The 15,867-nt window shown below is 36.3% G+C and overlaps 1 protein-coding gene across 10 annotated transcripts in view; it reads left to right on the top strand.

The window, feature by feature from the left end:
- MIPOL1 (mirror-image polydactyly 1) overlaps positions 1-15,867 on the top strand; it is a 288,733-nt gene that overhangs the window by 53,809 nt on the left and 219,057 nt on the right. For 8 of the 10 annotated variants that reach the window (XM_073349059.1, XM_073349064.1, XM_073349058.1 and 5 more), the window contains 2 exons: positions 5,736-5,862; positions 7,249-7,328. In XM_073349059.1, coding sequence (XP_073205160.1) covers positions 7,310-7,328 — 19 coding nt within the window. In that variant the 5' untranslated portion in view covers positions 5,736-5,862; positions 7,249-7,309. Of the gene's footprint in view, positions 1-2,302; positions 2,354-5,735; positions 5,863-7,245; positions 7,329-15,867 lie in introns of those variants that run through there. The other 2 variants (XM_073349060.1, XM_073349068.1) reach the window with 2 other exon arrangements.

A 15,867-nucleotide genomic window follows, 5' to 3' on the forward strand; every position in this document is an offset into this window, starting at 1 on the left:
ATCTCTGGTCACGTATATAGAGGGAATATTAGCTAAGTATACACATTAGGAGTACAGTTCACAGCTTTTTGGCTCCAAACACACTCTACTTGTTCAGATAATGGAGCAATTCTACTAGTTCATTCATTACAGAAAAAGGATAAATACTTGATTTCAGTCAAAGCCTTTTAAGATGACTTGAGAATCACTATATTGAGTCCAAGGTTCTGTTTCTTGCTTCATGGGCTGGCATGGGAAGGCAGCTCATGTAGACTTGGGGTGGAGGGATGGAGCACTTATGTTGCTGTCTAGAGACAGCTGGTAACCACAGTAGGATAAGTTTTGGTGAGCTTTGAATGAAATCCTATTCAGCCTTACTCTATCAAGGAAGGTAATATGGCAGGGGGCCACTCTCTGTATGTAATTTCAGATTTTTCAGTACATGAGGAGGGTTATGTGACTTGTGAAAGGAGTTGGAGCCCACTATCAAGGAGAGAGGAGGAAAGGAGCGCTCCGTAGAGAATCCTGTCCTTTTCCAAAATAACTGATTGAGATAGTTATTCAAGAGACCGCAGTTAGACTGTCTGTCTTTGTCATTTGGGAAGGGGACATTGAGTTTCCCTGTGGTAGAGATGATAGAGATGGAAGCTGCAAGTGAATGCCCATTTTCACTTTTCCTACAACTCTCTCCATGCTGCCATGCCACCTCTTGCAAATGTAATACACTTCCTGAGTTAATCCATCAGTTAATCCATCCACTCTCTCCTTCAAACCACTCCTCAAGACCATAGGTGCTGCTGCACCTCCTGGCTTAAAGGGACTTTTATCATACACAGGGTTTACAGTTTGGTTCAATGGCTCTCAGCACCCCCATTATACAAATTGTTCCAGCACCCCTGTTCAAGACCCACATCTGGTGTGACAGCTAAAAGAAAATCAGCCAACTAATGACAGGCTGACCAGCACTTGCAGCGAATATATATATATAAAAAACAACCCCAAACAAACAAACAAACAAAAACACAATTCAGGAACATAAATATGTGCACATAAGATCACATGGTGACTTGGCTCACCTATAGCTTGTTTCAAGTTAGATGGTAAGCTCTTCAGGATAAGGACCATGTTTTATTGTGGGTTTGTACAGTGCCTTGCACAGTGGGGCCCTGATCCTGATTGGGTGTTTGGATGTTACTGCCATATGAACAGCAGTAACAAGAATGGTCTTAATACACTTCAAAAAGAGAAGCAGAATCTGGTACAGAAAATGTTCAAAGAAAATTATTTGTTGTGGATTTTTTTTTTAATCTTAAGCAATAGCACAAATCTGTGGTATCCGTATCCAAAGCGTGGTCTATGGATCACTTGCTATGGGTGTGTGGAGACCTGGCTGGTCACAAGGTGCTGCCGCCAGCTCCTCCTTTGTTAACATGGCTATATCACTGTCAAGGTAGTTATAGATAAATTAAAGGCTTTCCGAATATTTTTTATATAAATGATTGCTGTGGTTGCCCTGGCGTGCTATGCAGTTCTGAATGACAGAAGAGGTGTCCATGAGACACACTCTCGTAAGACCTTGTTTACATCTAAGGTTTTAAGAACCCCTGGCATGCGTCTCTCATAAGTAGTCAGTTTGGTTTAGGTAAATGGGTTTTGTCAAATTGCTTGGTCAGCCCACACATCCTAAATGAATTTGACTGTATTCCTTCTAGCACAGGAGAGTAGAACAACTGTGCAGAAATCAGTAGATCACACCTCTTCACATACCAACCTTCACTCAAAACAGTGCTTTGCAGGGTATCGGTGGTTCACCAATGTACATTCTAAGAGCTCAGAGCCCAATATGTAATGATATAATCATGTAACGGTACACGAAGAGACCAGGCCTAACCTTATACTGATACTGCCAAAAACATATATCTCTACTAAGTGAAATAAAAGAGTACTCTGCTAGTTCAGACAGTAGGGAAAACAGATAAGGAACCAGCTCAATTTAATAAGTCTGCAAAGCACCTAGCATGTTGTGGGCACCAAACCAATAAAAATTCATACTATAGTGAAGGACAGAGATATGCATACAGGCTGTAGAAAATCCTCATTAGCTGGAAAATTAATTTGTTCATACGTTGTAGAAAGTGACTGAAGTCTAAAAACAAATCATCCTCAGAAATTATTTACTCTGAAAGTTTAAACATTTTAAAATATTCTAACATATAACTTCTTCTGATAATGAGTGAATTAAATAATCTTGGTGATTAGTAAATCTAATAGTTAAGGCCCTGTTCTTGCAATGGAATCCATCTAAGCAAACGTTTATACCTAGGGCTAAAGATTGAAGGGGTCCCTTTGCAGGATTGGGCCCTAACTGAATGAGGTAAGTGATGCTTCTATTTCATATTGCATGATGAAAATAAAGTAACTTTTTGTTCTGGCTATAACACAGGACAGTTTGTCCCAATTTTTCAATCTGATGTCTGACAAAGCTGTACAGAACCTCTAGTGCATGTACATAAATCAGAGTTGCCCATGCATGTAGCTAAGGATTTGTTAGTTGAGAGCATGTGTGTACTTTGGCGTGACCCTGTTAGAAAACTTAGGCCATTTTTGAATGAGAACAGAAGTACACCAGATAAATGTTAATGTTGTTTAATTTGGGTGTCTGAGTATGGTTTTATATGTATTAAAAGATTGAAATCATTATACTTAAACTGTAATAAATGCACTGTGTGCATGTATTTGGTATTTAAATGTACATAACCAAAGATCCATCAATAGTTATTTTCCTTTAGGGAAACTTTAGGAATTCTTTTTGCAACTCTAAAACTCATATACATGAGTTAAGACTATATCATCTGTTGTTTAAGGTGAGTGTAAGGACAGACATTAGTATTTTATAATAGATCCTTAATCCTTTGTTCTGGAAAGTGTTGAAGTTTTCATTAGAGTTAAAATATGTTGCATGTTTACAGAAAGGTCCACATATTATGATTTCAGGCTATCGGTTTTAATTATTTGAATCATTAGATCATCTAATTTTTGCTTAAGAATACACAAATGTACCATTAAATCTGTTTTTTAAGATTTTTTTCCAGTTTAATATCTGAATCCAAATTCATAAAGAGTTGGAAAAATGAGATGTCTGAGCTATAGGATTCACAGGGATTTCATATGAAGCCTATTTAATCAGGATAACACTGTTATTAATATTCATAAAGTCAGCTGGAACACAAATGACAGACTATGGGGCCTAAAAAATTTTACTTGGTGAATTTATTAAAAGCAGCTTAAAAAATTAATGGAATTTAAGTAAAGTTGGCAAAAATGAAAATCTTATGTTAGCAGAAAAGAATCTTTATTAGAACTTTCTTTAAGACCATCTTGCATTGATATCTCTGACAGATTTCATCGGTACTTAAAGAAGAAAGATGCATGAATGGTCATTTAAAAGGATTTAAACACATTGGCACATTAATTTTTACATGAATAATAAGTAGTTTCCAAAAGCAATTAACTTACAGTGTACAAGATTTGAATAGAAAAATAAGACTGTGACATCAAAGGGCAAAGCAAGTGTGCTGTACATTTTAAACTTGGAAATGTGACTTCTTAAAAGAATTTGATTTATTTCATCTCGACAATGAGTATAGTGTCTGCAGATATTTGTCCATGGCCTCTGCTTGCTTTTAAGTGTGTAAAGATCAATAACAGAGACTTATTTTGCTAGCAAGAAATCTTATTAGTAAGGAACTATTCAATGTCTTAAAGAGCAGTAATCATGTTTTTGAATGTACTTTTTGTAAGTTTAGTGTTTGTGGAAAAGACCATATACAGGACATTTGCAAATACTGTTTACATATTCTCTGTACACTTTACTAGAAAGCAATATGTAAAGACAGGTTAGGGCTGGAATTCGTTTAAAAACTGGGACGTTATTAATAAATTTATACTCAGGTACATAAGTAACTTTTCACTTAAATTTGCAAAGCTTTGTTTTTGCAGTTATTGGATGTGGCATGCCACAGTTACAGTCAGTTTATAATTTTCCTTGCTTAATGTCCTGGTTAGTTGCTGATGTGTACAGGACGGAAGCTGTAATAGGATGTCATGATTATATCAAAACAGGATATGTATAATTGATACCACCTTGAATTGAAGGATTGTGAATAAGGAAAGAGCATTTTAAATCAATCTTGAATTGTGTCATTGAAATATGTTGTTTTGTGGCCTTAATTTCCTCTTACCATTTTTAGAATTTGATTTAACCTTTTCCCCAGTGGTATACTGTCACCTTCTTCTCGCCTTAGACCCATCTATATGGAATCGATGCTCTTTGAGTCCTTCTTCTTCATTCCAGTCTGTCTTGCAGCAGTTCCTTGGAAACTCTGGAGCTAATCAAATTCTTTTGTGTGACATCCATCCATCTAGTTTTGCCCCTTCCAACCCTTCTCTTACCCTTCGCTTCTAAGTTTAACACCCTGTTTCCTGTATATTCTTCCACTATTTCTTAAATTTTGATTTATTTTGATTATCACTTTAATTAGGTTAACCAGAAGACTGTTTCCTTAATAAAAGCACTCAGTGATGCCTGCGGTAGTAGATCAGTTACAAAACTTTCATTTCATTTCAAAAAGGAATTTAAGTAGAACACTGTATTGCAATTCTTTAGTGATTCATTCACAAAGAAACTTTTATGACCATGCCCAACTTCTTGTTGATTTGTATGAGTTACTCAGTGCTGTCAGAATGGTAGCATTGTAGTTAGTTTTGTTACTCAATGTCACTTAGAGTACCCTATGGAAACATATATTGTCTTGCTTGCAAATATTGTGTATAAGCTACGTTTTATGGTGGATTTTTTTAAGAATAAGCCTGGACACATACTTAGCAAAATTGAATAATGAGATATTTTGAAAAGTAATATTTTGTTGATAACAGAGGGAAAAAAACAAATAAAAAAACCAACTGCCTGGAAAAATCGTATTAGTTGACTTTTACCAGTAAGTTACCCAACATAATTTGATCACCATAGTTGACTTTCTCTCTATGTAAAACAAAACAGTTTCTATTAATTAATTATGGGTATTTGTGTATCATATGAGAGAAGCTACAACCTCTAAAAGTTATGCCATTCTCCAAGTTATGGAATTGATTATTCAGTAGATTTATTATTCACTATTATCTCCAGGAGAGGGCAGCCTTTTCCTACAACAGGTACATAAAAGAACATGCCCTGCTTAGACTGTCAATGTTTCTTGTAATTACTCCCAGTATATTTGTTGCTTGCTTATGAATTAACTTGCATTTATGGAACTAAATCATTCCAATCATTTAATTACACCTGAGGAGCTGAACTATAATTGCTTGCTTCCAGCTAGGATCTGATATGGCTTGAGCAGTATTAATTTGATGTTTACTTTTCTGAGTGCTAAAAGCATTAAAATGATTGTGCAATGGGATTACATTTTACTAATTGCTGGCATTCATTAGCTGGGTAAATCACGAGGAAGAATGACTGTATATTGTACAGGGATAAAATTATGGTTTTAAATAGTATATTACTAGGCGCATTAAGGCTCTAAGACATGTTTTAAAATACTCTGGAGGTTATTAAAGACTGTATTTTCTTCATGTCTTGCTATATGAATATCTTATTAAAAGACTGCAATTATTATGAATCTTTTTGTGCAATATGTAGGGAAATGGCTTCACTGACTGAAACATATTTCTTTGATATTAATAACCTTCTATATTTTCAGCTAATCCAAAAGTAAATGAGGAACTTAGAAAAAGGTTGCCAACTCCAAATCAACAGTTATACAGAATCTAAAAAGAAGAAGCTTACAGCTTCATTTGAGGACTTTTGTAAGGCACTCACTGTTCTAGGTATGCGGTAAAGTTATCTTTTCTTTCACTCTTAAGAAGCAAGCACATCAAATAAACACTTGCACTGCTTTCATCGTGTACACTTAGACTTAGGACAAATATGAGCTAGAGATACTACTAATTCTTGAGTGTTTACTGTAAATGTTAGTCTCAATAAATAAAGTCTTATCAGTTGTCTTCAGAATTAATTTTTTATAATCTCAAATGAAAAATGACAGACCCTTCAGTTTTTGATGTAGCATAGAAGGAAAACTCTCCTCCCCCTCCCCCTCCCCTTCTTCACTAGTAAGTGGGGAGGAGGAAAGAGAAACCTTTATCTTGGTATCATTTACTGGATTTTATACATTCACTTTTAAGGTTTTTCACCCTACATCAGATTTATTTGCAGAGATGGTAATTCTCTGTGCATTTTCATTAGCCCATACATTACCTCTTCACACTGTATTTTTAGACAAATGCAGAATACAATATAGTATTTATTTTTGGGTGTTTCACCAACACCTGTACTTGAAGGGTAAAAAATTGCTGTTGCTATAGATAATTTAAAAAGTTTATGGTAAACTTAGATGGTAAACAAAAAGCAAAGCTCATAAATAAAGTGTACGGTAAAGTGTTTAGACAAAGTATCATAAGATAATATGTTGTATGTAAAAATGAAATAAAATATTTTATAGAGAGAGTCTTTAAAATCCATCATATTAAATAGTTCATGAAAATCTAAAGAAGTAAAAGGTCTTATCAATACAGTAAATTTACCATTAACCGTAATTAAATATTGTCATGACTAGTTGAAAAGTTTTGTTTTATATTACAGTATATAATATGGAACAGTATATATACAGTGCAGTTTTTTTTATTATAGAGGTTTGAATTGTCTTCTTAAATATAAGCTTAAAGTACAAGTTGAAAATGTTCATGGTTATTTTGTGTGTTTCTCATGAAATTCACAAACGCAAGCACATTATAAACAGCTCAAGGACTCAATTCCGCAAGTACTTACTAGCACGAGTAGCACTTGCCACAGTGGTGAACAATGCCTTTGCCTTCAATGGAACTACTTGCTGTAGTAAATGCTGCATTTGGTAGCATGTGTTTGCAAGATCAGGACTTGAACAAGGAGGCAAACTAATAAATACTTCAACAAAGGCATTAAACTCAGCAGAAAGCTGAATAAACCATTTTATAAACTAAATGTGTGAAGAAAAAAATCTTTTACTGAGAAGCATAGCTTAGCATTAACTGTTAAAATACACAGAGTTTATTGTCCTACTATAAATATTTTAAAAATCATTTGTCTTGTAAATTCTCTGTCAAATAAAGGGTAGGCATAGGTGTGTTCTAATATATTGTTTCAAGTTTATTTATCTAGAGTTGGCTTTATTTTAGCTCTACAATCTTGGAGCAAAAACCAGAGTGAGTGCCAGATCAAACAAGTTCAGAAGTACAAATGGAGGACTGGTCAAAAGGTAAGGACTTTTAAGGTGTTAATGCGTAACCCCAGGTGATGTACCAGTGCTAGGTACTGACTGGAATGTATTTGTTCTTGCTGATATATTGAAGTGACTTTTTTTTCCACAATCATTTTGCTCTGCCTCTTGGAAACATTTGGGGTGAAAGAAAAGCAGCTGCAAGATTATGTCTTTTAAAATAGAATTGTAAAACTTCCATGAAAGACAAAATGTGTAAATCTTCAACCAGTGTAGTTTTTTGTAGATTACTGTAGCTTTTTGGTATTTTGCAATGTTAAGGGACTTCAGTTAAACTCTCAGTTGTGATATTCAGTATTATTATTACTTATGTGTATTACTGTAGTGCTAAGGAGTCCTAGGCACGGACTGGGACCTCATTGTGCTAGGCACTGTGCAAACACAGAACAAAAAGACAGTCCTTGCCCTCAAAATGCCATTACTTTCTAACTTAGTTCTTTCACGAATTTAATAAAAAAAAGTTTATCTTAAAATTAAGAGTCATGGTATTTTTTCTGTTATTCAGACCCTCATTGTGGTGGGAATCAAAATGTTGTTATTAATATTTAAAAAATTCTTAATATTACCTTAGTTCAAATCACATGACAGTGTAGCATTTGATCCAACAATGTGCAGTGTCTCCCCTGTTGACTTCAATGGGGCTTTGAGGGCACTTGGCACCTTGTTAGGAGTTGGGGCTCTTAGAACATGTCTACACTGCAGCTGTGAGGTGTGAGTCCCAGCACAGGTAGCCAGACTTGCACTAGTTCAGCTTCAGTTAGCATGCTAAAAATGTCAGGGTGGATGTGGCTGCACTGGCAGGGGCTTGGGCTCACCGACCAAGCTTGGACGCAAGGGGTCGGACGGTCTTGGACTCCGGGGGCTATCACAAGCCACTGCCATTGCCTCAACGTCCCCACTGCTATTTCTAGCAGGTTAGTTCTAGCTGAGGTAGTGCAAGTCTACCTGTGCTGGGAATCACACCTTCCCGCCGCAGTGTAGACATATCTTTAGCCTCCTGATTGGGAAAGGGAAGAGTCATCTTATATTGGAAAGAATCAAAGGGAGTTCTCAGTGGTGACATAGAGAGCTCTGGGGCAGAGGGTTATCTCATGGGGGAACTGCATGAGAATTAAGTGTCTAAGGTGGTATCACATGAATGAGCTAGATTCTTCGTAGGAACAGAATGCCTAAAGGGTCTAATGGAGAGATGGTAAGTCATGAGTGGCCCATATATCCTGAAGAAAGGAAAGGATGTGGGAGGAAGAGCCCAAGTGTCTCATGAAAGAGAGGAGCTCACAGGCAAATGACCATTACTGTGGGCATAGAGATAGGTTAGGAAGAGTGGGGCAGAGACGAATCAGGCCGCTAATGGCCTCAACCACAAAGACCTCTGCTATGGCAAACCCTAGTGGCACCTCATGTGTCTGTGACCCAAATTTTCACCTACCCACTGTTTCTCCAAAGAGAATAAATTTCAAATATGCCATAAAACCAGTCTTGCATTTGCAAGGCAAGGCAGAGAAAGCATTCTTTTTCTTTTGGGGGAGGGGATTTGCTTCTTACTGGTTTGGAGATTCCTAATTTTCTAGGAGTGATACTGTATGTAAAAACAATCTACAGGCATATTTTAATCCCCATTATGAAGAATGCCTGCTGAGGTAGCTGAAAAATATTTCGGAACCAAAAACTTATGAGATATTCTCAGTGCAGTAGCTAAGTGGAAAATTGGAGAACTGGTCTTTCACTATACTATATTTTCAATTTTATGTAGCTAATTCAAATGTAGTACCTTTAGACCTTTAGGGGTCAGCATACCCTAAGAAAGGTTCAAAAGGTTAACTGTTCCAAAGTAGCTAACAATGAGTACCGTAAATTTACTGTGCATTAAACATTTCCTGTCAAATTTCAAGAAATGGTATTAATTTCATAGCTTACAGAATCTTTAAAAAAACTGCTGGCTATTTAATGAGTTCCATTTATTTGAAATATCACTTCTGATTAAAGGATTTCAAAGTTTTATATTGCTTAGGAAAGGACATTATTTCATGCAAATGTTTATGTATTTGTGGGTCCAATAAAAGATATTATCTAACTTTATGAAATATTGAAGATGAAAGCATGTATAGCATAACATAGAATTAAGTTGTAATTAGTAATTTACAAATCGTATGATTCTTATTTACTTGTATCCATAGGAAAGTTAAGAAAGAGGTACTTACTATGAACAGTGTTCATAGTTTTTATGTTGTGATTTACGGAGATCAGTTGGACATACAGAGCTCCTTGTCATCACTTTGGTTTAAATTGAAAAATATTATTTCAAACAAATAACTCCCTGAAACTGTTTTCCAGTACTAAGAGTCTAGATACTTTATTGGAGTAATTGGCCTGGTTGCCATATTGGTAACAGGTAAAGGCCTTTTATGTAACCAAGGTGAACATCTGATTTTTTTTGGATGACCCACTACATCCAAAACGACTTCAGGTGTTCTACCTGGATAATTAAAGTAGTAACTTGCCATTGTTTGTGTACCTCAATCCTCCATGCTCTCCTCTTAGCTGTTTTTCCTTCCTGCATTGGATACTATACTGCCTCCAATATTCCCCTCCACATAGGTTGCTTCTAGAAATAGCTCCTAATGACTATTTCTGATTCAGAACCTGTTTTACAGCATAAGCAAATACCATTAGGCATGGCTGAGGTTAAATTCATGTGGTTAGAAGAAACTCAACCAAACAAAGAGATTGGAAAGATAAGTTATTACCTCTGGAGAAATGGCAGTTTTAATAATTACATGGTACATTGGGCAATTTGTTTATGTATTCCAGCAAATAAAACATTTGAGAGAGCAGTTTAAGCAGGACACTGTATTTTAAATTTTGTTTTGGAATTCAGTTGGTCTTTGAAACTTCCAGACTGTTTGGATTATAAATGTCTTCATGAATTGAAGACATGCTTTTGCCTCTGTTCATAAGTATTAGACAGGGTTAAAAACTAGTCTGTGTGTAAGGATTACCGTTTTGGTCTTGGGTCTAATTTAAATTTACTGTTTATGTCCACAGGACCTCGTTTTTAATAGGGGGATAGTGGTTTCTCACATATTTCTCTCAAGTATTCTTAGATGGAATGGTTTAGGATCATTGGCAGCTGGCCAGTGAAAACTGTTTAATTTCCAGATGAATGCTCAGATTCCAAGCCCGAAAGCATAGGACTATAGTCTATTCTAAAAAGAAATTTAATCTTACAAATGTATGTATAAAGTTTGCATGAAAATTAAAAGAAGTTGTAAATTGGGATGTAAAACTTTTATCTGGTGATGGCCTAAATGTGTGGCAAAGCACCAAAATATGGAGAACACACAAATATAAATAAATAAAAGCACATGAGGAGGCTTGGAACGGCATTGGCTCCTTTTAGGTATATAGGTTTCTGTGACCTAAACTTCAAGATTCAACATTTTTATACCAATTCACAGGAAATAGCAGGATTTGGAAAAACGGCAGGTAAATTTACTTGGAGGTAAATTTGTGTTTGAATTGAGTGATGTCCCATGTGAAGAGCTATATTTGAAAGGTGTGCTTGAAGGGTTCGGGGATGTTTCATTGTTAACTATAAATATGTTCACATTTCTTATACTTTTTGCAGTTGTGATCTTTTTGTCTATGTTGTGTTTTTGTGTGTGAATTTATTTGGTTTAAGGAAAGGAGGGAGATAACCCTTCTTGGATATGTAAGGTAGTTTTTGATTTCTTAACCAAAAATGACAAGAGATATTCTATCACTGACTCCAAACTGGAGAAAATGATCATGATAATCTGATTGCTGTGCATCTAGAATTACTAACTTTGTAAAAGTATGTAACTTAATTTGTCCCTTTTTTGTTGCTTTTAAAAGTGGCAAAGTGATTTGTTCACTTAACGGGCCAAAGACTTACAAAGCTTGTGGTTTTTGCTTTTGTTTTTTAATTTGGATTTTTTTAAAAAAGATTACATTTTATTATTGGAATAACTGAATTTCAAAGATACAAAGAGTCACCAGACCAACAACTTCTTTTGCCCCATATGCTTACACAGTAAAAAAAAAAAAAAAAATTAGTATGAGAGTCGAGTTACCAGCATTGTGTTATCAAACAACCCTGGAGTTTAAACTTCTTAGGAGAAGGAATTGTCTTTTAGTAAGTGTGCATGAAAATTAAAAGAATTTTCAGCATAATGAGGGCCTGATCCCTGATTTGGATGTATAGGTGCTACTGTAAAATAAATAATAACTCCCTCATTTATTTTATTTGTGAGAGTGGCCAAAAAGTATCCAAAGTTTTCACCGCTGTTTTCTATAACTCACATTCTGATTATTTGTATTTAAAACTTTATTTTAAAACAAATTATGATCCCAGATGGAATCTTGCATACCCAGTTTCTTTCTGGAGAAGGAGTTATGAGCACACAGTGTATAAGTTCTGAAAATAGGAGTTTTTAATTAACACCTTCAACTATAGTTATATAAGTATCACAGAATAAGATCAGTAATATAGTTCCCTCTCATTTTACATGTTGGTATAGTGAGCTAATGAACCAGTGTTTCAAAAGATCGGGTGTCAAATTCTAGTGTGGTGACAATTAAAATGAATACACTGATTTCATCTTAGTCCTTAGAGGACATTTGTCTGCTTCATCAAAAGCACTTTAATTTGTACCAAATTTAGCATGCATGTCACTGACTGTTGAGAGGCCCACAATTTAATCAGGTTGTGATGATGTAGGTTGGATTTGAGTTGCATTGGCATAGCAGCATGTGGAAATTGCCATAGAATTTACTGTGTGCTATGCTCATTCTAATTTACTATCATGTTCAAGAATTTCCCCCCTCACCCCCAGGAAAAACAGAAGAGGGGTGGAGGGAAGTAATAGACATGTGGGCCAGATTATCATAGTTAGATACATACAGTTCTTCAGATATATTTGTGTGTGCCTGGTTTATGCATTTAAATACTTAGTGTTCATGTACAGCTGCTTTGTGTGTGCACATATCATCTCAATAAAGATAAACTGGCATTAGAAAAGGTTCAGAAAAGGGCAACTAAAATTATTAGGGGTTTGGAACTGGTCCCATATGAAGAGAGATTAAAGATGCTAGGACTTTTCAGCTTGGAAAAGAGGAGACTAAGAGGGGATATGATAGAGGTATATAAAATCATGAGTGATGTGGAGAAAGTGAATAAGGAAAAGTTATTTACTTGTTCCCATAATATAAGAATAAGGGGCCACCAAATGAAATTAATGGGCATCAGGTTTAAAACAAAAAGGAAGTTCTTGTTCACTCAGCGCACAGTCAACCTGTGGAACTCCTTGCCTGAGGAGGTTGTGAAGGCTAGGGCTATAACAGGGTTTAAAAGAGAACTGGATAAATTCATGGAGGTTAAGTCCATGAATGGCTGTTAGCCAGAATGGGTAAGGAATGGTGTCCCTAGCCTCTGTTTGTCAGAGGGTGGAGATGGATGGCAGAAGAGAGATCACTTGATCTTTACTTGTTAGGTTCACTCCCTCTGGGGCACCTGGCATTGGCCACTGTTGATAGACAGCATACTGGGCTGGATGGACCTTTGGTCTGACCCAGTATGGCCATTCTTATATGTGACGTCTGTGCATTTCCTTCATGTATTTGTACATGCATGTGAGTTATACACATGTTGTTTAAGTACATGCAAATTTTGGTACCTAGCATTGAAAATCGGGCGCTTTTTCCTTATGTCAGCAAAGTTATGATATGTATTTCAGTATATTTATAAATATGTTGTTCCATTTTATAGCATACTGAAAATGTATTAAGAAATGAAACCTCTTTAGAAATATATATCATGTATGTATTGCATTTACTTCACTTGCAGATTACTTCCATTAGTTATCAATAATCCCAGATAAATTCATTGTAATTGATATGTACAGCTATACACATTTGGAACGTAGATGTAAAATGGGATTAAAAGTTAGCCAAGACACATTTGTTGTTGACGTTTTTATTAAAAGCAAACAAAGAAAACCCTCCATTTCCATGAAAGATATAGACCATGTTAGTAAGGAGCTCTGTCTGATTGCGGTGATTTCGTAGCATAAAGATTTTACTATGATTTCTTTCTTTCTAAATGGAATGAAATGTAAGTCCTGATGCAACGCTGAAAAGAAATACTAAGCCACTGAGGGAAGTCTGTGCTATTATCCTTGTGTTCCTGAAACTCCCATTGCATTAGTTACATATATAATTAGATGTAAATTGTCCAATAGACTGAGTGTGGGTCTGGGAGCCAGGAACTGCTGAATCCAATCCCACATCTGCTATTGACTTGCAGAGTCACCTTGATCTAGTCTCTTAATTTATCTGTGTCTGTTCCCCTCTCTCTGTAAAATGAGGATAGCACAAAGCTCTAAGTTGGCCATGGAATTACAGGAACTGTGTGGCTGGAGTCTCTGTGGTAAGGGATGATGAGCTTGTGCTCCACTGCCACTTAGCACTTTAGCCTTCTAACTTACTCAACGAAGCTCTGGGGGTAAGACACGGCTGTAAAACTGCTTCTCACCTCCAGCCAATGCCCTAATTGGCTCAAGAGTCGACTGGGTACAGACTTGAGGTGATGCTTCTTCTTTCTCCGAAACACACAGTGCTGCTGCGGCTGTTGTGGGGAGGTGGTGACTGATGCCCCTCATTCCAAGAGTACAGCTGATGTGTGGGGGCAGAGTGGAACCACACTCAACATGCTTGGCTCAGATCTTCTCCCTTCGAACGCTGCAGCAGGAGAAACCGCAGCCGTTTCCTCCTCTCATTCTGCCTTCAGAGATGGGAAACCCACCCTAGTGCTTACATCAAGATAAAGGGACCTCCAAAGAGTGAGCACAGGGGGAGCAGGATAAGCAGCATGATGTTAAAAGCAGAAGAGGCACAAGGGGCAAGACAAAACAACACAGGTGGAGGGGGTAGAAACAACGGGGCAACAGTGGACATAAGGAGGGAGACAAAAAAATCTCAGGTTGAGGAATGTGGAACAGGACACCCCAAAAGAACCCTGGGAAGAGAGAAGACATCTGAAGGTTGAGAGATCTAAAAATGAAAGTGAATTTAATTTTGTGAGGAAGTTGTTTTGTTCTCTTTGATTGTTAGACTTCTAGCCACACTAAATGACTGTCTGACTGACTGAACTCACATATTATCTGATCTGCCCTCCAAAAACAATCTTCCCTCCCCCTCCAGCCACTCATCCCCCACCCCATAAACTTTAAATCACTAAACTGGAAACTGTTTGCAAGTGTGTTGGATGGAGCATGGGGGCTGTAAGAGTGTCCCTAACTGCTCTCCACCAGACACAAAATTAAAGCTTTGCAACATTTACCTAATTCTCAGAGCAATATTGTGAAGATTGTTGTTAGTGATTATACACTGATTAGAAAACTCAGTGCTTTATAAGTACCACGCATTTATTACTTGGTTAAAGGGTTGGGTCAATGAACCCCTTAAAATATTTCACTTTGTATCATTTTAGTCTTTAAAATTGGGGGTACCGCTAACTTTAAAAAGACTTTAAATGTCCGCTCAGGGTAGTGGCAGTTATTACCACAGCCATCTTTTATACTATGCCTCAGAATCAGCTTTAGAAGAACTATCACAGGTACAAGAAGAATTGGTTGTTTCCTTCTTTAGAAACCTTCATTGCTAGTATTTTATTATCAACTGGTATGAAGCTTAAATCCAGAACAGGCCTGCATTAGCACAGGTAAGATGAGAAAAGACATAACAAAAAATTTCATTAAAAAACAGCCCTTGTTCTCTGGGGAGTGCATTGGAGACTAGCGTCAGAGATTTCACCTGCATCTTTAATAGACCATTTGCTCTGAATGATTTTTATTGGCATTTTATTGCCAAAAGTGACCTTTCCTTTCTTTTTTTTATGGTGGACACCTACAATTAAAAGAAATCTTTAAAGGAAAAATCATTTAAAGAGTAGTGTGTTTTTGTTTTGTTCAGAATTCTAAATACAATAGAACTTTAATTATTCAAATGTGATGGGGAACGTTGAATATATTGGTTAATACAGATAATTTTCAGTGTACTTAATGACCCTGCTGTAGATAAAAGGGAATTGTGAATAATCAAGATTTAGCTAATTGAGTTGGTCATATATAAATTGTAATTTTCTGGTATCACAATAACAGCAGAAAAATGAGATGGGAAGATTTACTTTATCCCATTTATGTTTTCAGTTGTTCTAGAAAACATAAATACTAGGGTGCATGAATAAACCTCTGCCAGTCAGTGTGTTTGGAAATTATGTAATAACTCCATATAGGCTGTAATGATATCCTGAAACCCTGTATTTAAACTAACCTGAATTACAATGAGAGATAAACAGAATATTTACCCATCCCTTATGAGCTGCTGCTGATATGTAAATTTATTCTTCTACTTTGCACAAATATACTTTTGAGCTACTGCTTAAACACTTCAAGGTCCTTAGCCAAACAGTTTTAATGATGCCTCCAATATTATGAAA

Source organism: Lepidochelys kempii, chromosome 6 (assembly GCF_965140265.1).
Source record: "Lepidochelys kempii isolate rLepKem1 chromosome 6, rLepKem1.hap2, whole genome shotgun sequence".
Taxonomy (NCBI): domain Eukaryota; kingdom Metazoa; phylum Chordata; order Testudines; family Cheloniidae; genus Lepidochelys; species Lepidochelys kempii.